This window comes from Diadema setosum, chromosome 4 (assembly GCF_964275005.1).
Source record: "Diadema setosum chromosome 4, eeDiaSeto1, whole genome shotgun sequence".
NCBI lineage: Eukaryota > Metazoa > Echinodermata > Echinoidea > Diadematoida > Diadematidae > Diadema > Diadema setosum.
This window is the reverse complement of record NC_092688.1, coordinates 9,994,733-10,018,339: the sequence shown is the minus strand read 5'-3', so window position 1 is coordinate 10,018,339 and position 23,607 is coordinate 9,994,733. Positions and strand designations below refer to the sequence as shown.

Genomic DNA, 23,607 nt, shown 5'->3' with positions numbered 1-23,607 from the left:
TTCTGTTTCATTTGGTTTGGTTTTGATTTATGTGATGTAACCATTGTAATGCTTGTGTGAGTATGTTTTCCCTTTATTTGACGTAAATTTGCAAAAGCTGTCTATCTGTCCATCCATAATTCTTTCTATCATCTGTCTATATTTTGCCCACCTAAAAATACGCAAAAAAAAAAAAAAAGGAGAGTGGCGCAGGCGGGCGTAAATGATTGGTGAACTAAAGAGACGATGCATTGGGCGAGTCCGATATTGTACCCGCTTATGCACAAGTGAGCGAGTTTGGGACGAGGTACCGTCTGTTATCTAAATCTATGGAGTGTAAGTGTAAAGCAATAGGTGTCGTGACATATTCTTACAGTGTACAGCTCACAGGTAGGAGCAGAAGACGTGCTGAGGAGAAATGACAGTTGTATTTTCAAGCAGAGTGAACGTTTTTCATCTAAATCATTGGTCGCGGTTGCAGTAGTTATCATGGCGTACAGGTAACTAAATATTTCCTTTCTTTAAAACTCAGTAGTATTAAAAAAGATTAGAAATGCTGTTGATGACTACATGTACCTGTTCATCTTGCATCTCAGTCGGGCGTCGCGTCGATGAATGGGAGGGGACGAATGCAGTGGAAGTCGAGTGAGTAGCACTGGTTAGCATACATGTGTATAGCAGCAAGTGATGTTAGTGGCCTAGTGCAGTGCGATATGACAGCTTTGTAGGCCTACTCGCTATCACTCGGCCGGCCTGCCTGCGAAATACGCTTATTAAATCAATGAACTCTAGATCTATTAGTATAAATGTGGGTTCTATTCTAATTGCAATTGTATTGGAGGCTAACGGTGCTGGGTGTGACACAACGTTACATGTACACTCGGATCTAATATTTTAGCTCCAGCTAGATTCGTTAACTTAAGCATGGGTCTAGAGTAGAGGGTCTAGTACAGTCGCTGTAAAAATCGTGCCGGCGTCTGGTCGGGCTATTGGTGATGTTCTATCTCACAGCACACCCACCAATCTGGCGCTATATTATAATGTAGGGTAACATCCCCAGTATTCGGTCACTTAAGCTTTTTTGCAATATTTTCCAAACTAAAATAATACATACATACATCGTATCTACAGCAATGTACGTGAAATATATCAAATTTCTTTAATCTCAACTTTCATTTCGTTAAATATCTCACAGAATTGCACAAAATCGCGAAATATTTCACCTTGAAAATTCCCCAGTATACGGTCATCGGCTCCAGTATTCGGTCACGCGATGTGCGCGTTCAAAGTCAATGCGTGTTCAAGGCAGCTGAAAAATGCGCGCGCGCGCTACCTTGTTGGGGCAAAATTGCATCGGGGAAGTTGGGGCGACCGTTGGTGACCGAATACTGGGGCCTCGGCACTTGCATTCAACCCTTGTACATTGGGACACTGTATCGGCACGTACGGACATTTTGTTTTTCTTTTGCGTTTTTGAGGATACCATTACACTCCAAGCTTGCGATAAGCGAAAAATCCCGCAAGAGAACGGCGTATTTCTCGATTTTTAGCGCTTTTTCGGCGACCCGTACTCTTAAAACTGGGCCTTATCCGCGCACGCTTTTGGAAAGTAGCGCCGATTCTGCACTTTTGATGGTAAAATTTGGGATTTTGGATGGATTTTTGGAGGGGGCTAAGGGATTTTCCTGTTGTGAATGAGTGTGCAAGTTTGTGAATTAGTGTGATTTTCGTGTGTTGTGACAGTTGAACTTACTGGCTGGTGGCTAGTGATAAGTGACCGAATACCGGTGCCTGACCGAATACTGGTGCCCTTACCCTACACTGTACCTTTCGTTTCCATGTGATGTGGATATTTTTGATTCAACATAGAACCTAATTAGATTGCACCACAATCACAAGAAATACTTTGTAAAAATTGTAGATTCTATTTTAGCTTATTTTCAATCACCCACATGAATTTGATTTCTGATTGAACAAAATCAATTATTGGGAAGCGCTGATATTGAGTTTCATTCTATTGCTTAAAACTGAACTCTAATTCGTGATCACAGCATATGCCACACTGCAAGCACAATCTGAATGAGGAATCTAGTGTTCCAAAGAGTGAGTTGTTTTGAGCAATGGACATGACAGTCCATGTTGATATCAATGTTTCCCGATTTGGTAGACACACTTTACTATGAAACATCAGGGCTTAAAAACAAATAAAAGAATGCTCACATGGAAATCTGATACCAATGCACTCAAAACTGTTTTTCTCTTGCTTCCATGAGATTGTACAACAAAAATAAACACAACATTGCTCAGGTAGATTAAATGAGCCTGTAATCCAAGCCTCTTTATAAATGAATTGAATGCACTCAAGACCATGCCACCTTTGTTGCCCTTTGAAACCTGAAACAGATGATGCACTATCTTCTGTATGTAAATCACAGTTTTCTCTCTCGTTTGCAGACCTCCGTATGGGTCTCAGCCACCAGGGGCTTTCTCTGCAAGTCCACAGCCAGTGAGGCCTGGAGGGGCTGGTGGGGTTCAGAACCCTAGGCAGCAGCAGTTTGGGATGGGGATGCCACAGGCACAGGGCTTCCAGATGATGCCACAGCCTCCGGCTGCTGTTCCAGCTGGTGGAATGGTTCCACAGATGTACACTGGACAACCTGGAGGCATTTATGTGAGTAGATTTGGTAACTTCTCAGGATTGATACATGGTGCTACTGGATTTCATCAAATAGGCAGACCTCCCCTTTTAATTCACATTAAATTTTTGATCATTGGTGTAAGAACTTATGCATGCCTACTTCGTGAATTTGCACTAATGTGAAGTCGATCTCTGCAAATTCACTTTACCAATGTAGGAGCATGGAGCATCTTCATTGGATGTATTCATAAGCATTTATTTGTATCCCCTATGATGTTGAAGTGTGTGAGTGCATTGTTTGTGAGCATATTTGTTTTCTGTTGGTTTTGTTTGTTGCTCTTTTTAATGCTCTTTGTGTTATCAACAAACAAAGAAGATGCATTTAATGAAGCCATTTACATATCAACAGTGTATTTTGTATAGATGTAGCAGGATCATGGTCTTCATTCTAGCCCTTTCTTCTACTTCATTCTTCTAATATAAACTTCTGTAGCCTGGTACTGGCTATGGCCAGACACCGGTGCAACCAGTCTACATGGGACAACCAGGAATGGTCCACCCAGGGATGGTGCAGCCTGGCCTTGTAGGCAGGGGTGTAGACGCCTCAGGTATGGTACCTGGTATGGGTCCTCGCCTCCCCCAGAACATGACCGCTGAACAACAAAAGTGAGTTTTAGCAGCAGCATCAATGAGAAATTGTTTTCAGAATACATGTAATCATAATCATTACAATGGGTCCTTCATATTTAACAGCAGCTAATTGGATAATTTGCTGTACATGTGTATATATTTCAGTATTTAGAATGAGTTAGACAGCCACTAATAAAAGCATGGCCTTTCTTAAAGATTGTTGAGGTGTCAAAATGCATCCACTAATTGTGGTATGTTGTTCAATCCAAAATTATAAAAAAAAAAATCATAAGATACTCCACTACATATCTTTGACATGGACATTGTATATAGACAGTGTTCTATGAAGCTATGATACCTTATTATACAGTGAAGTACCAGTTTTCTGGTAAGCATATTTATGTATACAAGTCTTTTCTGATTAGGAATGATGTGGAGATTGAATACAAGTCATTGGTCAGCAGTGACATTGTTCAGTCTCTCCTATTGAATTTGCATTCTTTGTGAAAACAAATTTCTGAAAATGACATTGATGTCTTGTTAAAAAAGTAACCATGACATTTTGACCCAAATCCCACATTCATTTTGATTCATCTAAACCATATTCTTGAAGGAAATTTGCTGAGCAGCAGAAAAAGCTGGCTGAGGAGCAAAAGAAGAAGGAAGAGCAGGAGCGGAAAGAGCGCTACAGGGAGGAGCAGAAGAGGAAGCTGAAGGAGTTCTCCACCGGAGGCAGAGCTTCGCTGGGCTCCAAAAGTCTGGATATGGGGGAACTGCTCTCCAAGGGACTCATGACATCTCCTAGCAACCAGGGACCACACCCAGCAACAGCTCCCGGTTTACCATACCAATATGGTGAGTTGTAGGATTCTCTCTGGCCCAAGGGTTTTCATTTCGCAGTCCTCATTATTAGACTTAGAAATTTCGCACAATGTTTTTTGTTTGTTTGTTGTTTTTATGGCTCATGAATGCGTTCTAACAGGCTGCGTCGATCAAAGAGTCTTTCAAGTTTGAACATTAGTGAAAAAGATGTTGAAACTATTTTGAGATGAAGAAATGGTTATATCTGTACTATTTACAGCTAGTATTTCTCCTTTCTTACATTGATAAAGACAGATTTCCTTGTCAGCATTTTCATTTTGGTGTGTCACATTTATGTGTCTTTAGACTGAATCTCTTTTACTGCCTGTTTTGTCCTTATATGCTCACAGGAATGCAAGCATCCACTCAGGCTGGGTTTGTTCCCCATTCCCAACCAGTTGGCATGGCGCCAATGATGCCAGGTGGAGTGATGGTTGCCAGGCAACCACTGCAGCCGGCAGTGAGTGCCACCCACCCACTGACCCACTCCCAGAGTCTGGACGATGGCTTCAGTGGCTTCCAGAAAGCAGCCCCTCCTTCGACGTCACTGACACCCATCTCGTCAGATCAGACAGAGGGGGATGATTTTGGAGACTTCCTGCAGGCACCTTCAAAACCAGGTATGCATGCAGAATCGGAGTGATCTTCAAGGCTGTTTCTCCTGATCCGTATCACTATAGCAGTGGTGCAGTTAGCAAGACAGACTCCAAACATGAACAACGTAATGTTAATCTTAATTTGCCACAGTGGTGATTGGATGATTTGACTGTAGTGTAAGCTAGACAATTCCACTTGAATGTCACAATATCAGGCCAATTGTAACAAATCAAGATGAATAGGATTGAATACATTATCTGTGTTAGTTTCAGGACATGTGGTGATTAGTGCAGAGTGTACACCAGTGATTTGTGCCACTTGGTAAACAAAGCACAGGCAGGGTTAATATCCCCATACTTGGATCATGCTCAGGTTAGCATCCATTTCGCAGGATGTCTTAGCAAATGACCCTCCCTCTTCATCCTGTAACTGACAGGATCACTTCGTAGTTCACTCAAGAAATGAGATGTATGCTGGTCCAATGTGTGCAACACTCCTTATGCTTGATTGGTAATATATTCCTTTCATGTTTTTCAGCAGCACCAACCACTCCATCACAGCAACCACCAATGCAGCTTGGAGTGACCACACCCACGGCTGCACAATCACAGACCCCTCCCAAAAAGAATGATGATGATGACTTCGGTGATTTCCTTGGGGGTCCAAGCCCCTCCCCACCGGGCAAAGCCAGTGAGCAGCAGGAGACCGCTGGGAACCAGTCCCCTGCAGCTGAAAGCTCTGGTACTCCTCAGGACGAAAGCAACAGCATACCCAATGCAAAGAAACCAGGTACTCTTTCATTCAATTTCATCATTGATTGTCTTTGTCTTTATTTTCAGGTTTTGAGGAGGCTAGTACATTGTCAGAGACTGTGGTTGAATGGTTTAAGTGTAATATAAAGTCTGTTTAGTTATGATAAGCTTGTGGTAGTGAATGATTTTTTTTTTTTTTGGAGGGGGATGGAGGGGGATTTTTTTTTGTGTGTGTGTGTGTGTGTTGTTTCAATTCATGGTCATTGCTGGGAACTTATGAAGTATGTGTGCTTGAATCTTTTTCTGTGTGTCATGTGCAATTCAGGGAAAGAATGCTTTTGTAAGAACTCTTTAAAATCAATGTTATACTGAACATCTAAAAGAACTTTGTATTGATTAGTGAATTGTCTTGCTGTTTCTTCTCACATTATGCCTGTAATCCTCGTAGGTGGAAAATCCCTTGAGAGCATGCTGATGCAATCCACAGACCTATCTGAAGCCCAAAAAGAGCGGAAGCGGTTCAATCAGAAGCCCTCCCTCAACGAGGTTAAAGGTCATGGTGGTAGTTCACCCAGGTCAGCCAGCACCTTTATCCCCAGTGCCAAAGCCCGTCAGTGGAAGGAGTCGGAAGACCTCTCCTCACTCTTCACCCTGCCTGGAGCGGAGCCCAGCCAGCAGGCCCCTGCGGTCCCCGTTGTGGGAGTGGGAGCAGCAGTGACAGGGGTGGGACAACTTGGACCGACAGGACTAGTCAATCCACCTGTGGCTGCCCTGCCTGCTCAGCAGCCACCGGGAGCGGTCCATTTTCCAGCTTGGTAAGCTCCTCAGTGTCCTTCACCAAACTATTTTTCTGCCAAAGGTTGGTGACTGAAGTGTTAAGTCTATTCTTTGCTTGACCGTGACCTCACATTGATTTTGCATCCCTGCCCCATCTTGTCAGAGTGATACTTCAACACAGGCTCTTATGGTGTGTAGTAGAACATGACTCTATGTTGTTAAAACTCAGTACTGAAGTTGGTGAAGTAAATTTAATGATGTAATATGTTAACTTTCTTGAAATTTTCAAACTCATGAAATGAACAACAACAATATGGAAGTATATTATGTCTGTATCTTACTGTGTATTTGATTTTTTGAGTAATAGATTTATGTAATGAAAAAGCACACCGACAGGAGGACAAAGTCTGGTTGAAACTAGAATAATTTGATATCACTCTTACCTCAGGCTGCAGAATGAGTCTGCTCTGCCAACCGTCTACCGCCAAGTCCTGGAGGCTTCTGTCCGAGAAGGGTCAATCGACACGAGCCTCCTCTACCCCATCTTTCTCCTCTCCGGCCTTGACCGCACTCTCCTCGGCCACATCTGGTCAATGGTCAACCTCACCATGCCGGGCCAGCTGATTCCACAGGAGCTTTTCATGGCCTTGGCCCTTATCGCCCAGGCTCAGGTAATAACATGAGTTTTTCAGTGTCAGACTTGCGACCATGATGTGTGAAGGGCCTGTCAGAAGGAGAGGGTTGGGGGATGGCTATTCAGCAGAAATGTATTCTTGCGACTATGTCAGATCATTTGGGGGAAGCAATTGCATTTTTGATTGTCTTGTTTTAATGATTTATGTGATATGGAACAATCTGAATCATATATTTCTACTTGTATTTGGCAAGGGTTCTTGCAAAATTTAGATATCTTTTATGAAATATGTAAAGAAATGGCAATTTCAGGTAGTGGATGCAAATTGAAAGGTTGTATCCATCCATGCATGTGAAGGTTTATATTGGGTATGTATGCAGCCCTGAAAAGGTCTTACCCCTTTTAATAGGTAGACCCTTTTCAGGGCCAAATACATGTACATACCCAAGAAAGAATACATGGTGCACCGTTAAGCCTTCTACCATCCAATGTTCCAGCACTACAGAAGCCTTCAAAAATTTCATGAAGGTTTATAGGTTCAACACTTTTAACTGCCAGTGTTATTTCGACTTGATTAGGACAGCCTTAATCATATTTCAGTCGTATTTAATCCTTTTGCTTCTCGATTACAGAAGGGACAAGAGATATCACTCCCCGCTCTCTGCACCCTTTCCGAGGCACCAGTACCCAACCTAAGCCCACAAAATCCCGCCCAGCAGCCAGCCCTGCAGCAACTCTCCTCCTCAGCCGCACCCCAGCCACCTGTGGCATCCCAGCCCCAGACCACCTCCGGTGAGGACGATGACTTTGCGCCCTTCCAGGGGGCCCCTAGTGTGCCCTCTGTAGCAGCTGAGGCTGAGATGCCACCTGCTCCAAGCATTTTGTCGGCAATGAGTAAGCTCCAATGGAGAAATTTTGTCGCATCCATTTTGTTCACTCATATGCTTTTACTTATGTCATAGAGAAAGTGTAACTCGCGTCGTGTATGTCAAAATGATATGCTTTTGTATCGTAGAAAGTTCAGCACATTTCTAAAGAAAAGGTTTTGTTCTGGCTTTTTATGCCTCCGCCACGAAGTGGTGCCGGAGGCATTATGTTTTCGGGTTGTCCGTCCGTCCGTCCTTCCGTCCGTCCTTCCGTCCATCCGTCCTTCCGTCCGTCCGTAATGAATTTTGTGGACAAGGTAACTATCAAAACATGTTGAGGTATCCTAATGAAACTTGGCATGTATGTGTATTAGGGGGTGAAGTTGTGCCTATCAACTTTTGGGTGCACATGCTCAAGGTCAAAGGTCAAAAGGTCAAGGTCAAATACATAAAATTTCACTTTTTCCACCATATCTATTGAATGCCTGAAGATATTTTCTTGAAACTTAGTGTATACATGTATTACCCAATTAAGATTCTCTGGTGAAAGTTTGCGTCATGAGGTCAAAGGTCAAAGGTCAAAAGGTCAGGGTCAAATACATGAAATTTCACTATTTTTGCCATATCTATTGAATGCTTGAAGATATTTTCTTGAAACTTAGTGTATACATGTATTACCCAATTAAGATTCTCTGGTGAAAGTTTGGGTCATGAGGTCAAAGGTCAAAGGTCAAAAGGTCAAGTAAAAATATCAAAACTTCTTTTTTTTTCTCCGTGCCTTGGAAAATTGTTCAAGGTATCTTCATGGAACATAGTATATACATGTACTGACTGGAAGTGATTATCTAGAGAATGTAGGGTTCATGGGGTCAAAGGTCAGGGGTCAAAGGTCAAGTGCAACACTTCAAAATTTTACTATTTCCCTCATATTCATGCAATGCCAGCAGGGTTATTATTTTTTTGTACTTGGTGTATGCATGTGTAACCTAATAGAAATTCTCTGGAAAGTTTTTTTTTTCTTCTTTTTTTGCCTCAAAGGTCAAAAGGTCAAAGATCAAGTGAAAGTGCTGAACTAACTTTTTCCTCCATATCTCGGAAGTGGCTCAAGTTATCTTGAAACTTAGTACATATTATGCATGTTCTACCTGAAAGTGATTATCTTATGAATTTTACGGTCAAGGGCCAGATGAAAATGGTAACAATTTACTATTCAATTCAGAAATTGCACTTATTCTCCACACCTGTACCTTGAAAATTACTCAATGCCTAAATGTATGAATGGGTCAAAGTCAAGTTAAAGTCCTTAAATCCCTAGATACATGCTCTCCTATTCATCCAATTAAACCTAGGTCAAGGAAGGTGAACATTCAACACATTTGTGACAAACTTGTCATTTCAATATTTTGCCAATTTTGTGAAAATGTAATCACACATTGTCCACATGTACTATCTAGACCTATTGGGAAAATCATGCATTATGGCGGAGGCATACCAGTCGCCAAAGCGACATTTCTAGTTTTATTCTAGTACATGTTCTGGCATCAATAGAATCAATCTGTGAGGTAGTCACTAATTGTCTGACTTCATATTGTGGCCATTGTGACAAACCTCATTATCTTTTATTTCTATAGCAGATTTATATTTCTGAAATTAGGTTTTACTTCATGCCCATAAGTCCTGGAAAGGAAAATAAAAAGAGAAAAGAAATCTTGTATTGACATGGGATGATGAATTTCCAAACTCTTTATTGATAGAGTATTCAATTCAATTCTTGCATGCTCGTCAAATGAGATAGTGAGAGAATGAGTCTATAGAACTGGAACTGAGTCTTCCTTCCCCTGCAAAGCAAATAAAAATTTAAAAAAAGGTGCTAGTGATATAAAACAGGACAGACATACACTTAGTATGGAATGTGATGTGAGTGTCATGCACTGCTTTCATCAATTTTAATTTCTGAGACACTTTGTTGAGATTGAGGATGACGTATGGGATGCAATGCTAGGTTCTCACTGTACGTTTTTCAGCCTCATCTGCAGAGACGAGCGTGGCGGTGGGAAAGAAACCGGCCTCCAGTGGAACTCTGTCCTCCCTGGTCATCCCCGCCGTGTCCTCCTCCTCCGCCTCCAGGCACTCAGCCTCTCCAGCAAGCTTCACACAGGGTGAGTGTGTCTGTCATTGCAGAGGAACCCTTTTCATGGAGCAACATCTCTCGGGCTTCCTCGATGATGACAAATACACAGGAGAAAACAAACTTATGACAGTCCAGAACATATATAGAGCACCTGCTCATTAATTAACCAGATTGAAAATGTAAACAAATCATTTTGATCCCCTAGTATTCATGAGTATTAAGTATGTGAGAATCAAAACATTGATAACTGATTTCTGACAGACATTTAATAGACCTTGTTTGCTGTAAAAGAAGAAGAAGAAGAAGAAGAAAAAAAAGGAAACATTGCAGTTCAAGGGTTACAGTTTATTTCACTCCAGTGCTATGGCTACCAACTGGGCTATTGCATATTTCTTTTCCAGAGCATATATTTTCCACCCTTCTCTTTGGCAAATACTCTGATCAGATTCAATTACTGTAGATGCTGAATATTTTGCTCTGGCTTTATTTTCACAAATTTTGCGAGTCAAGAAAACAACTTGCCAATGTATCACCCTCTGGTTTTGTGAGTACTAAATACGAATGCAATGTACGTGTATGCAACATAGCCAGGCAGCAGCTGCGTACAGGTGCCTGGCCTACTGTGTGCACATGCACACCTGCATGCAGACCATATGCAAGCAGTATGATATTTGCATTCTTGATGGCGAACTCAACCACCCAGGAATTTGTCTCACAACTCTCAACTTCACGAAATGATATGCCTGCAAATTATTTAGCATCTACTGTACACTGATGGGAGTCTACTATTGAAATCACCACTTGCTCTATTTTTTTTTATTCATCGCGTGCAGTGTTGAAAGCAAAAATATGTTCTTTTAGATGTTGTGTATTCTGGAAGTCTCTGCCCCATTCCTTTCCCCTCTATTTCACTAGAACTATTATCAGATACCTTCTTGAACCAGAGTTACCCTTCTGAATTCATACTCAAAACAACTCAGTGTATAAACTTGGCCACCAGTTTGCGGCACTGTCTGAACTATCCATAAATTGCTCTGCTTAGTTTTTGATGTGTGGAAATTCCATCTTACATTCATTGTAGGCAAAGCATTTTGTGTGTGGAGGAGATTGCAAACATGTTGAAGGTATTAAGGCTCTACAACTGTGTAGAATTGATTTAGAATTTCATAGCTTACATAGGTTTATCTGTGTGTGCGAAGGTTCCTGAAGGTAGGTACAAATATGAGTATTATTATCTGAAAGGGTTTGCCAAATGTTTCTGTTCCTGACAAGATTGTATCATCAATCACAAAATCAATTTTTGTGTCCTCTTGTGTGGTCTATGCCTTTGTATGTACTTTATTACCCCTTGTTTTACCTCTCATATTTTGTTTCATTCAAACCTCCATTTCTGGCACCCTTGAGTCAGTGAACAAGGCACAGTGATAAATGTAATGCTGAAGTTCATGTACAATTCCTCATTCAGTTATCATTGAAGGAAAAAACAGCCAAAGAAAGTAAGAAATGAAGAAAGACATACCCCCTCTCGTTTAATGACAGTGACATTCTAGTTACCGACTAACGTAATGCTGCCGACTCATGTGTGATCCCATCCATTAGTCTATGTGACTCTCATTTCATAGTCCTCCATCAACTCATGGTGTGATCCGATCCATGCCTTGACACCACATGTGGATGCTGTCCTGACCTGTCTGACAAGTTTTCTAACCTTTGACCTTACTCTAGTTTTGCCCCATAGAAATCTATCCTATTTCCATGTGGAATGTCCTTATCCCTGCAACTGACTGCATCTTTAAATATTTGTGTTTGACTGATAACTTGCTTAACTGACATCATTTTCCAACCTGGTATTATTTTTTTCTCCTGTTATAATAACAAATGGTATTAGTCCTACTTTAGTCTGTTATAATTGCCCTTTATATCTCAGAATATAGTTATCATAGATTATGGGTTTGAGTTATGGGATGATTTCTTAATGCTGCAACAATATTTGAATCATTTTTTGCACACCTTGTCCATGTTTTCTCTTTTCTTGAGAATGTGAACATCCACATACACTACCCATCAAAGTATTGCGGGACGTAGTTTGTGGCTATAATGGGATGGGAATGGAAATTTGGGGAATAAGTTGCATTTTGGTATCTGACATACTGAAAATTCTACATTTGAGGGTCTTGAATGACAGTCAGTCAGTTATCGAGAAAGTAATTTGAAGTGTAGAAGATGTTTTTCAAAAACGGGAATAAAAATCCAACACCTGGTACCTGATTTAAATCAATTGTCAACGCCAGATTCCACTTGGTCAGAGGGGTAGCTGTCTAGTGAAACTTGAAACATATTTCTGTGGAATGACCTTTCACCCCTGACCTCTCGACTCTGTCTTGTATTCCCCCCTTGTCTGTCTGTCTGGCATGGGTAGAGGAGAATTGCTACATCTTTGCCAATTCTCCTGCCCCCTCAAGCGGGCGCAGCTCGCCCTTTATTTGGGACCAGAACACCATATACGACAAGTTGACCACACGGTCCTACGATTCCGCCTCCTCCAGCTCTCTCTCAGGTTTGTTCTCGCTATTTTGTGTTGTCCTGGCGATTAGACCACCTGTGATTGTGGAGCATCCCCCTATTGGTGAATCCCGCATGCCAGATTTCAAGAGTCATCCTCTCCATATCTGTTCTTCCCCGTTGTCGTTGGATTGGTCATATCTTGATAGTATTTTTGTTTATTAAATTGTTTTGTTTGTTCCTTCCTTTGTTGGTATAAATATCTAGTCCTCAGTTTTCCCCTTTTGTGTGGTTTCAGATATAGCCTGCTGTATTCCATGCATTTCTATGATTTTCTTATCATTTTATCCTTTTGGAAATTATGTGTCTGTCTTAGTGGTTTGTTTTACTGTTTCCTGTTTTCCTTTTTTTCCCCTTCATCAGCCAATGCATTCATCAGTAAAATGCCTTCTCGTGACATACACCAGTCAGTGCTGAATTTAGTGATGTGATGTTCATAGTTGGTAACCATATGCAGAGTTGGACTCCTGCCAAAAGATAGCAGAGATTTTACCCTTTCAAATCCAGTCTTATTAGGAATGTGATGTTGCTCTTATACCAAGAATCACCAATGCACCAAGTTAGTGGTTGGTAGAATTCATTGTGATGGGAGTTACAGCTTCTAGAGCCATGTAAATATGAGATTAAGTGCGTATTTAGTGAAAGGTATTTAGCATTAGCATTTTCCCTATCAGTGATTTCTTCACAGATGTCATTCTGTCTTAGAAATGTGAAGTGAATGTGATATGTAGGCCATTTGGATTTGCTTCAATGCACTACAAGCATTGTCCACTACCACCAGTAAGCAGACCTCAAATGGTTTTATGTGGTTCAGTCAGTCAAATACTCAATGTTGCACAAACGAGTTTTCCTTTGAAGTCAAGGGAACTATTTTTTTTTTTTAGCAGATATGTAGTAGTGCATTCTGTCATATATTTTGCCTTGTAGAAGTTTGTCTGTATTCATAAAAAGCATTTGAAAACCAAGAATCTATGCATATGGTGCATATCATGGTGCAAATCAAAACCGGTAAGTCTGATTAGGATGAAGTGTAAACAGCGTGCCCTAGAACCCCCCCCCCCCCCCCAAAAAAAAAAAAAAAAAAAAAAAAAAAAAAAAAATGAATAACAAACAAAAAATGAATAAGGTCATTATTTTCCATGACTGAGACAGTTGGCATTCAATGGATAAGTTTAATCATGGTTTGACAGAACAGAGTGTGGTTCATGTTAATTCAAGAAAATATTGGTATCATTGTTGTTTCCCTAGAAGGTACAGCAATATTGCTCTCATTTCGGCAACTTTATAAATGATTAAAATAGCTCACTACATGTTTATTTTTTTCTATGATATTTAAGTTATGTTTATTTGAAAGCCTATTAAGACTTTACCAAGAGAATGGTGTGTCACAGAAGAAATTCTGACATGCTTTGTTGACCTGTGACCTCTTCAAATTACATAATTGTATATTATATATAAAAACAAACAAAAAATGGCAAAGCACATAATTATATATTCTATATAAAACCAAAAAAAAAAAAGAAAGGTAAAGCATAAAATTGTATATATATATATATATATATATATAAAAAGGGCAGTTTCGGGCAGTTAAGTTGCTAATGGGTTCAGTGTGACGTGTGTTTTTTAAGTGACACTTGCCCGTGTATACTCGGGACTCGATCTCCGCAGGTTAAGAGACCCCAAAAATAGGGGGTGCAGTAGTGTGGTAACAAAATATTTGGGTCTGCAAAAACAGTCTGTGTCTTGAGATCATCTAAATGGTATGTTTCAGTAATAGAAGTGCAAAAGTTGGTATTTTGGAGCATGTTACATGGTATATGAAATGATAGTATTTAGATTTTAAAAGTATGATACGGCCAAGTCACCTTTCAGTTCTTGCAGTGTTCTTGAGAGCTGCGTGTTGCACTCGCTCACATCTGTAGTAGCTAACACTCTGTTGACAATAATCCAGCTCTTAATATGATCAAAATGAGACCTTGAAATGTATTTGTAGATGTCACAAGTGACTTTTTATCATTTTTATCATTTTAATATATAGGTCTGCTGGAACAACATTTTAATATATAGGTCTACTGAGTGTAGCAATGCATGACCTTTGGTTTATACAACAGCAAATATGGTAGTTTTACAGGTGTAAAAGCTCATGTGTCATTTAGAGAAATGGTTTCTTCTCAGCTTCACAACTTTTCTAACTTGTGTTTCCTCAAAACAAAAGTGACAATTTTATTTGTCATTTTTCCTCCTGTAATAGAGTAACATAAAACATACTGTCAAAACATGCCATGTCAAGAGATTAGACTTGGTCATCATTCATTTGAGAGCTTTTTTTTGTGCTCAAATCTACAGCTGTTTTTCATGCATGTTGCTGGTTCATACCTTCAAGGAAATGCCATTAGGGCCTACTACCTTTCCAATGTCAGCATTTATTTCATCATGACTTTTGAATTTGACTTTGTCTGCTTAGATGGAGTAAGAAAGAAAGAGAGAGAGAGAAGATGATGATGTGGATGAATTTATGTAGATTTAGTAACCCTTTGAAATTACAGCTAATTGGATTTCAGAAATATGAAAGTGAATACAACTGTAGATTTCAGTTATAAGAACATACTAAATAACATTCATCATAGGAAAAGCTTTCCTTGTCCTTTAAACCACAACGTTCATTTCCCGAATTGTGGCAAGGATATGGTCATATCGTTCTGCGTGACCCCAAAAGATGTGTGAAATAGAATGATGAGCGTGTTGCTTATTCAACTACTGTATACGCTATATATTTAATGTGGGTTTTATTTTCGCGAATTTCGCGAGTCGGGAGCTATTCGCGAAATTAACAGCACGCGAAAATATTACCTTCCAAAATGAATCCCTTGCCTTGATGATACGAACATTTCAGTACTAGTATACCATGTCACGGCTTACCGAACAGACCATACTGGCTAAGCTTGTTTACGTACATATAGCACGTCCACTTCTAACTACTAGATACAGCCCAGTCGCTGTAAGTAGCATTCGCACAGCACAGTAGACGGCGCAATACTATTTCTGTGAGAAATTCCACTTTCTTTTGTTGTTTTTTTTCATTGGGCCACAACGTTACAAACGCGCGGCATGTCACCCTTGATTACATGTACTACTACTAGCTCTTGCGTTTGCATGCCACTACGTCTTCACAAGTACTGCAACCTATGTCAACTTTAGGGGCCGGGGCTTCGTATGCTCCAGCTGGTTGCGGCTGAATTTACTCGTACCCCTCGTACCACTCGTCAGAAATATAGCGCGATGGACTTAACCACTTCCAAAATTTTGAATTCTAACTTACTAGTTCGCAGAGTTTGTTAAGTTTTTTTTTCATGCAGTGTATAACTAGTATCATTCTTATTTGCTGTTAAGTTGAAAATTCACACTTTCTTTGCCACTTCATATTTTCTCTGGTCCCCCAATCACGAATTTAACCACTCGCGAAAATGTGTGACAGCAGCAATTTGCGAAAATTTATGTACGTGAAAATTATAGCGTATACAGTAGGTTTTCATGGAATGCCTTTCTGACAATATAATGCATTGCTGAAATTGGCCTATTCCAGCTTGTTGCTGGCATTGTATGGAGTGTTGTCTTATCCCTACTGTGTAGTTTTATGGGTAGATTAGATATAAACGTTTCATGCTGTTTTCAGAAAGTGACGCAGCAAAGTTGCTTTTCAAAGTCCGATTCTTATGTAAATGCACATTGTCCACTGAACTGGCCAGTAGTTTTCCTGATATTATCCTTTACCTAATTTCATGCACAGTGAAATTGGAGTCCCTTATTCTTATTCGATAACTTGCAAGTCTGTTGGGCTAGAATCACACACAGTAACAGACAAATCTTCATGTGATTCAAGTAAATATGACTGTTGTGCCAGTGTGAATGAGTTTATGATAGATCTTGTCAACACCTGCAGTCAAAGTCACAATCTAAAAACATTCGTAAGTTTTTATACAATTGATAAACATAATAGTATGAGCAAGGTGAATCTCTAGAATGTATATGTTTGTTGTGACTGAAACAGTGGAATGTGTTTAACTTTGCAAGGGCAGTAACTATGACAGCAATATGTGGAGGAAATTCATGAGTGTGACATATCCTTGTCCGTGGTCAAAGGTCAATGCTAGTTCTAAAAGTGAATGATAATGAGATTTCAACCATATGAATTTTGGCTTAATATAAACAACAAACAGCTAGGTCCAAGGATAGACAGAATGACAAACTAAAGCAGATGTCAGAAGTATAATTTTTACTGTCGTGTAAGTTTACTTTGTTTTCTTTGCATTGGCTAGATATGACACAAATTGACCAATTTCATGTTTTTGTAACACCGTTAACGCTAAGATGCAATATCAGTTATTTGAACATTGCCACAGCTGCTGCAAAACATGCTTGGTTAAATATGATAAGATATGCAGAGCCGTTTTATCCAACATGATTTTAAGTCACATTGAACATGTATACATTATGTGTGTGTGTGTGTGTTGTTGTTGTTTTTTTTTTGTGTGTGTGTGTTTTGTATGCATACCACATTATTGTATAATATGTTGACGAATTGGAGTAGTATTGCCTATGCTTTATGAGTTGTGGAGTGGTCGATGGCTGGGCATTTCACATATGACATTTTAAGTTTTGACATTCAACATAATATTTGACACGTGACATATGTGACACATGACATACATAGTGTTACCCGTATATAAATGCCACTGTAAATATTCTTACACAATTCTGCCATGTACAGATCACACTCCTACCGAGGGAGATGATGAGGATGAGTCCTTTGATGACTTCAAGTCGGCGCCCTCAGACAGCATGCATAGGGATTTGGACCTCATTCCGCAGCCCATCCCAACCCTCCCTGGACCAGGGCAGAAGGCCTCCTCGTCTAGTGTGTCTGCTGGGGCTGCACACATTCCAGCTCTGGTCCCACCTAGAGAGAAAACTGCTGGGATATTTGCTGCCATACCACCCCCGCCTCAAGGAACAAAGGGTGGGAGTGTTGCAGTTCGTGCCTTTGGGTCTGAGGAGCAGCTACGGGCAGACAGTGACTTTGGTGATTTTGGCGATTTCAAGACTGCGGGCTCTGATTCAAAGACTAGTCTCAGCTCTGCAGCGATGCCTGGGTCTATCCTTGGCAGTCAGCCATTCAAGCATTCTGCATCAGAGTCCAATCTACAGGGTATGCAGTCGAAAACTGCTAATGATCGCTATGCTGCTCTCCGAGACCTTGGAGATTCTCTCTTTGACACCGAGCCAGTGGCCCTCCCACCTCCAGCTGTTGGTGGGACAGATGACGATGAGTTTGCTGACTTCCAGCAAGCTGGAGGAACTCTTCCTGGCATCCCAGTGGCATCTGCAGGGGAAGCAGCCAGTTTCACCTCTCCGGCCAACCAAACCGCCCTCTTTGAATCTTTCTCAGCCAGAGATCGGCCCCAGCAATCAAGCCAAGGATTTGCAGCCTTTTCTCCACCACGGGAGAGCTCCGACTGGGCAGAGGCTGCAAAGAAAGACAAGGATCAAAAGGCGTCCAGTCCACACGAGGAAGAGTTTGAAGGCTTCTTCAGTTCCAGGAGTAAAGATGGAGGGAGTGGTAGAGATACCAAGAACAATGCTGAGGAGTCAGACACAATTGACAAGTACTCCTCCCTTGCTGGCCTCCATGCTTTTGTGACCGACAAGCCAGACCCAGTGATACCAAGCCAGGATTCATCCTTTGGAGATTTCCAGACAGGAGCAACTAAAGTTCCTCTGCAGAAACCCTCTACAATCTTGCCAGGAGTTGGTGTGGTCGCACAGCCAACGACATCCTCAACAGACTTTTTCCGCCTCACACCGCCTCCCATGACGTCCCCATCTCCAAGCAGTGAGGAAGCCCCGGAGGACGATCGCTTCAATGCCCTGCGTGATTTGTCGGTGGTTGATCCCTTCGAGCAGGTTGGGTCAGCAACGCAGCAGGGAAGCATGGACGGAACGGGATCCGACTTCTACCAGACGCACTTTGAGACCATCGACCCCACCCCCAAAGGGGTGAGCAAACAAGGGCTGAGTCTTGGCGATGGAATGAATGCGGATTCATTGCAGAGCAAACCACACAAACTGGAGTTGACCCTGGACACTCCAGTCAGCACAACGAACAAAGCTTTTCCCATCGGCTCCATAAATGAGCTGGACTTGAAGAATTTCGATCTGAAGCTGACAGTCGACTCCAAATCAAAAGAAGGTGCAGATGAACCCCGAGAGAGGGGAGACTCTTTTGGAGATTTCACTGCAGCCTCATCTACTGAACCTCCTCCACTGAGCAAAGGTATCATTGGCTGTATTTGCTGGCATCCATTTTCACTATCTTTCAATGAGAAAACTGCGCACAAAGTACTAAGTACTTTGTTTGCATTCATCTTAAGTATTCACTAAGTGTTTTATCAACTGTTCATAGATGAATTACATTGCACAGATTTCATTTGTGTTTCACTTCTAGCTCACTGTGCAACAGAATTTTTTCATTGCCACTGATGACAAGTCTATTGCAAAGGAATGTTTTTAATAGGATGGTCATAGAGTGTCCAAGATGTGCTTCACACATCAATGGGCTCCTTCCTTTCTGCAGATACAAACTAGATTTGATTATTAACTGTTGGATGTTGGATTTTTCAACATGACTTAGGTTCAATTTAGGTTGTGTTTGGTCACAAATGGAGTCAGATTTATGTATGGTAACTGTCTCTTATATCACTCTGGATACCAAACCCTGCCCCTCCCCCTTCAAACAGCGCCCTCTGTGATGCCAGGAGGAAATACCATGGCACTCCTTCCATCCAGTGGACACCCTCCCCCTGCAGCGGTCAAACCTGACACGACTCTATTTGGCGATAGATACTCAGAGGTTGCTGGTGATTCATCTGTGAGTACCCCTAATTACTGCATGGAGACTCGGGTTGTAGTATCAACGAATGAGGAATTGTACATTTTGATGTTTGAGCAAGTGTCTGCAGTCATCAAGCTTGACTATATTGTTGTTACTATTGGTTCCATTTTGCTGCGCTATGCTCTTCAAGGTTCAAACTAAGGTAGAATAATGAATGGGCCTGTCTGATACTTTGATGGCTATAACTCTGACTGATAAGAATCAATCATAGTTTTCCATTTACAGTAGTCGGTTGGGAGTAAGGCTGGCATGAATCAGAGTGGAAGAGATGTATTGAGTGCAGCTTTCACTGTTATCTTTAGCTCTGATTAATGAGAGAATATAAAATTAAATATATATATGTAACTGAGTCATGACAAGTTTTATGTCAAGCAAATTGCAGTCGAAGTCACACCCACTTTCTTGGGAATATTTGTTATATCTAGGATGAAGGCAGACATGCGTCAGAGTGGGAGAAATGCCTGAGCAAGTGCTATGAGGTCATGAGTAAGGCCAACTCCATCTTTAACAACATCAGCAGCTCCTCTGTGTGCAGCGAGGTCATTGGGTCAGCGGCTGGCATCGACTACCTCACCGGTGAGCACGGTCAATTTCTCAGTGTTTATCACGTGTGTCGTAATCATATGATGAAGAGCATCGTGTGATGCTTCGATTGTGACTTTGGTGAAAGTTCCACTCATTTTCAATAATGCCTTTTGCTTCACCTATATGATGATTCTTTAGGTCCGTTGTGATAAATGTCATTATGTACAGATATGGACTTCTTAGAGCATTGACCTTGGTCCCCCACCCTGAACGACGTCCTGCGGCCCCTCTCATTCTCAATGTGCACATGTTAATGTGATAATGATTGAAGAGACCATGGGGGGAATGCTAATAGGAAGTAGTCTACAATGTTTTGTCCTTGATGCGAAACAGCATGCACATTTCTCTCCTGTTTCTCTAAAGTGTATCAGCTGCTTTTCATGCGGGTGTGTTTGTTGTAAAAATGCTTGGTTGATTTTGTTATAATTTTGTTTGCTTTCTTTTGTATCATTTGTAAATTAGGCGTAATTGAAGTTTACAGAGTTGCTTGCCGAATCACAACCTCCATCCAGGGATTGGGTGAGTGGATTCTACCCTTTGGTAGCTGTGTCATTTCGGTCTCTATCATGAAAATTACAACAGTACTTCGTCGATGCTCTTTCAAATGAAAGTAGAAACAACAGTGCCCAGTGCAAGCTTCTCCTTTTTCCCATCTTTAGTGCACATGGCTGTACTTTCCTGCAAGCAGCCTTTCAAAATAGATATTACGTGGTAATCCCCGTAGTTTTCCAAGTTTGCATCTTATCACCATATGATTGGTTGTTCTTGTTGCTGCTGCTGCTGTTGTTGTTGTTGTTGTGCTTTGTGTGTGTTGATCTGGTTTGTCAGTTCAAATTTAAGTATCTGTGACTTACACCCTTGACATTAATAAGTTTATATTTTATCTATAAACAAAAATTTAATGCACTGGTGAGCGAGATGAATTTTCTTTAATGCTAACCAAAAAATGGTGATGGAAGCTAAAACATTTACAACAACTAAGAGAAAATATGAGACTAAGTGCAATACATAAAGCTGAATTGAAAAATTGGCACTTGCAAAGAATACACACAGTATTTTGTACTTATTTGCACATTCAGCTGCAAGATGTGCTGTTTATCATTATCGCTTTTTATGTTTATTTTTGTGAACAGGTATTGATAATGACATTCTAGGGAAACTAGAGAAGGACATCAATCAAATCTGGAATAATTTGTCAGCATTTTTGCAACTTAGTTCCATCAAGGTTGGTATAGCTGAGTAGAGTTTGCTCTTCTGATTATTCTCTTGAACTAAAGGGCCTCATAATCAAAGGATGAATGAACAAGATTCTGTGTTTTCTTATGATTTGTAGCAGCAATCAGATCGTGCAGAGCGCTTTTCATGTCGAGTGAAGGTGGTTATTAGGACTAAGTCCCCACCCCCTCCCCTTAAAAGAAATTGATAATAGTAATAAAAAAAAAGAAAAAAATGATAAAATGCTCAAAAAAAAAAAAGAACAGCAAAGAGCAGACACAAGGGGATAAGAAACACATGTATATTTAATCTGTATGATCTGTTAATGTAAAACATTGATTCTAGGTGAAAAAAAATTACCTTTCCTCAATAGAAAATTGGTAAAATGAGCCTGTTTCACTTGAGAGCCATTTGAAAGCCCATTATCCACTTGAAATAGTGTTTGTGCCTTCTGTGAAGGCCACAAGAATTTGTGGTATCAAAAACCAAAATTATAATTAATTTCATGTTGTTTTCTCCTTATATATTTATTCTTTTGTCTATCTGCATTTCATTTTCTGTTCGTGCAATAAGGAAGTGTGTCCACTTTCTGTAGAGTGCATTAACCATATGTTGATGCATTTTATGTTTTGTTGATATAATTTTATTTCTTTTGTTATTCCTTGCCTTCTCCTCCGCCAGCCAAATGAGGGCTCCTTTGTCTTCAAGACGGCCATGCTGCGGCCAGAACCCAGCAATACACCCCAGGCATGTGGTGTCTGCCTCCTCAATGTGGACTCGCGCAGCAAGGCCTTCGACCGCTCTGAGGACAGCCACAAGCTGAGCTACGGAGGGAGGCAGTACCACGCGACCTGCGCCAACCTCTGGGTCAACATGGTAGATTCCATCCTGCCAGCTCTGCCACTCAACACCCTGCTCTGATTGAGAAGCTTCCATGCTGGATAGGTAGTGGTGCACATTATGCAAAATTTGAGGGACAAAGTATGCATACATAACGTGTTACTACAGTGTATTGCATACAACAAAATGTTATGTATATTGAGTTGAGAAAAAGTGTTCATAATACTCTGTGCTATTGTCTGTATATAGATAAAATGGAGCTGAGTGCTTTTGCATATGTTGAGTACTTGTCAGGCATCTAACAGAATTTATTGAAGCAGAATTTGCTCAGGTGGACATAAGCTCGATACCGGTAGACTACTTTAGAATCAATGTAGCAGTTTCCAGTTGCGTTTTGTTCCTTTTTGGGGCTTGTTTGTCTTCATTACTTCTTTTTCAGGATCCCTGTGATCTGATAAGCTACCTATACTTCATGCAGCTTCAAGAATATGATTATAGGTTGTACTGTTGTGGACTCATAGTAATCAGAATTATTTATAGCATCTCTTTTCTGTCTCTTCACTCTCATTATCCAAGAATCCATCAACCAATTCTAGACCGACTTGTCTCGAAAGAACATCTCTCATTCATGCTTCTAGAGATGTACGACGGGAAAGAGTCGTACATCTCACGACGTAGGAAGGTGATGTACGAAGGTGATGTCAAATTTGGTTGGCTGTTCTGAGGATTTTTTCCCCCAAAATGTGTTTCACTTTTTTCCCCTTTACATTATATTTTGGTCAGAGAGGGTACAGGAAAATCATGTTTTCACATTTTCCTGTAGACCTTATTTGTTGACTAATGTCATTCTTTTATGACTTGAGATGTGGGCTTCAATGAAGCAGTAGAGAGCAGATTTCCTTTTGGTCTTCTGTTGATAATATGACAGTGAAGACTGCATTAATATCATGTTTAACCTGCAGAAATATGGTGCTACAGACACTTCAACTTTTATCAGTGCAGGATAGAGGCCAAATCTGTTCTGAAATATTAGTGGATCTCGCATTGATAAAGACCATAAAGGTCGAGAGCAGAGGATGAAGATGGTCAAAGGCATACCATAGGATTAAACTTAGGATGCGCACTATCTAGGGTGCTTTGATACTGTATACGCCATATATTTCGCGAGTCTAAATTTTCGAGAATCTGGAATTCCCGACGATTTCGCGAGTGATTAAATTCGCGATCGTGGAGTCCTGCACTGAACGGAGAAGTGTACATGCGTACGTCACATTCACATCAGGATCAGAGTCAATATTTTCGCGTGTCTTTAATTTCGCGAATAGCACCCGACTCTCGAAATTCGCGAAAATAAAGACCTCACGAAATATTTGGCATATACAGTACCCTGTTCACATGGATCCACTCATTGCCAGCAGTATATCCTTCCAAGCACTTCAATAGTATGGTGAACTGAGTGATTGTTGCTGGCAACAATCCTGCTTCTTCCAGATGAGAGGGCAAATAAGGAGTATTTGTTTTCTTTTTCTTTTTGTTGTCATTCATGCACATTTGTAATGCTTAGAGGTATGTAGTAGCAGTGGGGTCTATG

General features: G+C 40.8%; 1 protein-coding gene across 1 annotated transcript; it reads left to right on the top strand.

Moving 5' to 3' along the window:
- The first annotated feature begins 367 nt into the window (after window positions 1–367).
- Window positions 368–22,147, top strand: LOC140227595 (synergin gamma-like). The gene is made up of 17 exons (XM_072308012.1): window positions 368–479; window positions 2,434–2,650; window positions 3,111–3,283; window positions 3,861–4,102; window positions 4,459–4,728; window positions 5,246–5,494; window positions 5,906–6,272; window positions 6,683–6,905; window positions 7,501–7,762; window positions 9,759–9,893; window positions 12,285–12,422; window positions 17,196–18,758; window positions 19,222–19,352; window positions 19,802–19,952; window positions 20,424–20,480; window positions 21,095–21,186; window positions 21,858–22,147. Exons 1-17 carry the CDS (start codon window positions 469–471, stop codon window positions 22,095–22,097), a joined length of 4,521 nt encoding a protein of 1,506 aa, XP_072164113.1. The 5' UTR covers window positions 368–468; the 3' UTR covers window positions 22,098–22,147.
- The last annotated feature ends 1,460 nt before the right edge of the window (window positions 22,148–23,607 follow it).

Excerpts from the sequence above, each read along its gene's own strand:
- LOC140227595 (XM_072308012.1), top strand. Across the intron at positions 7,763-9,758 it reads AAGCATTTTGTCGGCAATGA|CCTCATCTGCAGAGACGAGC; the intron begins GTAAGCTCCAAT and ends TACGTTTTTCAG. Across the intron at positions 20,481-21,094 it reads AACCTCCATCCAGGGATTGG|GTATTGATAATGACATTCTA; the intron begins GTGAGTGGATTC and ends TTTTGTGAACAG.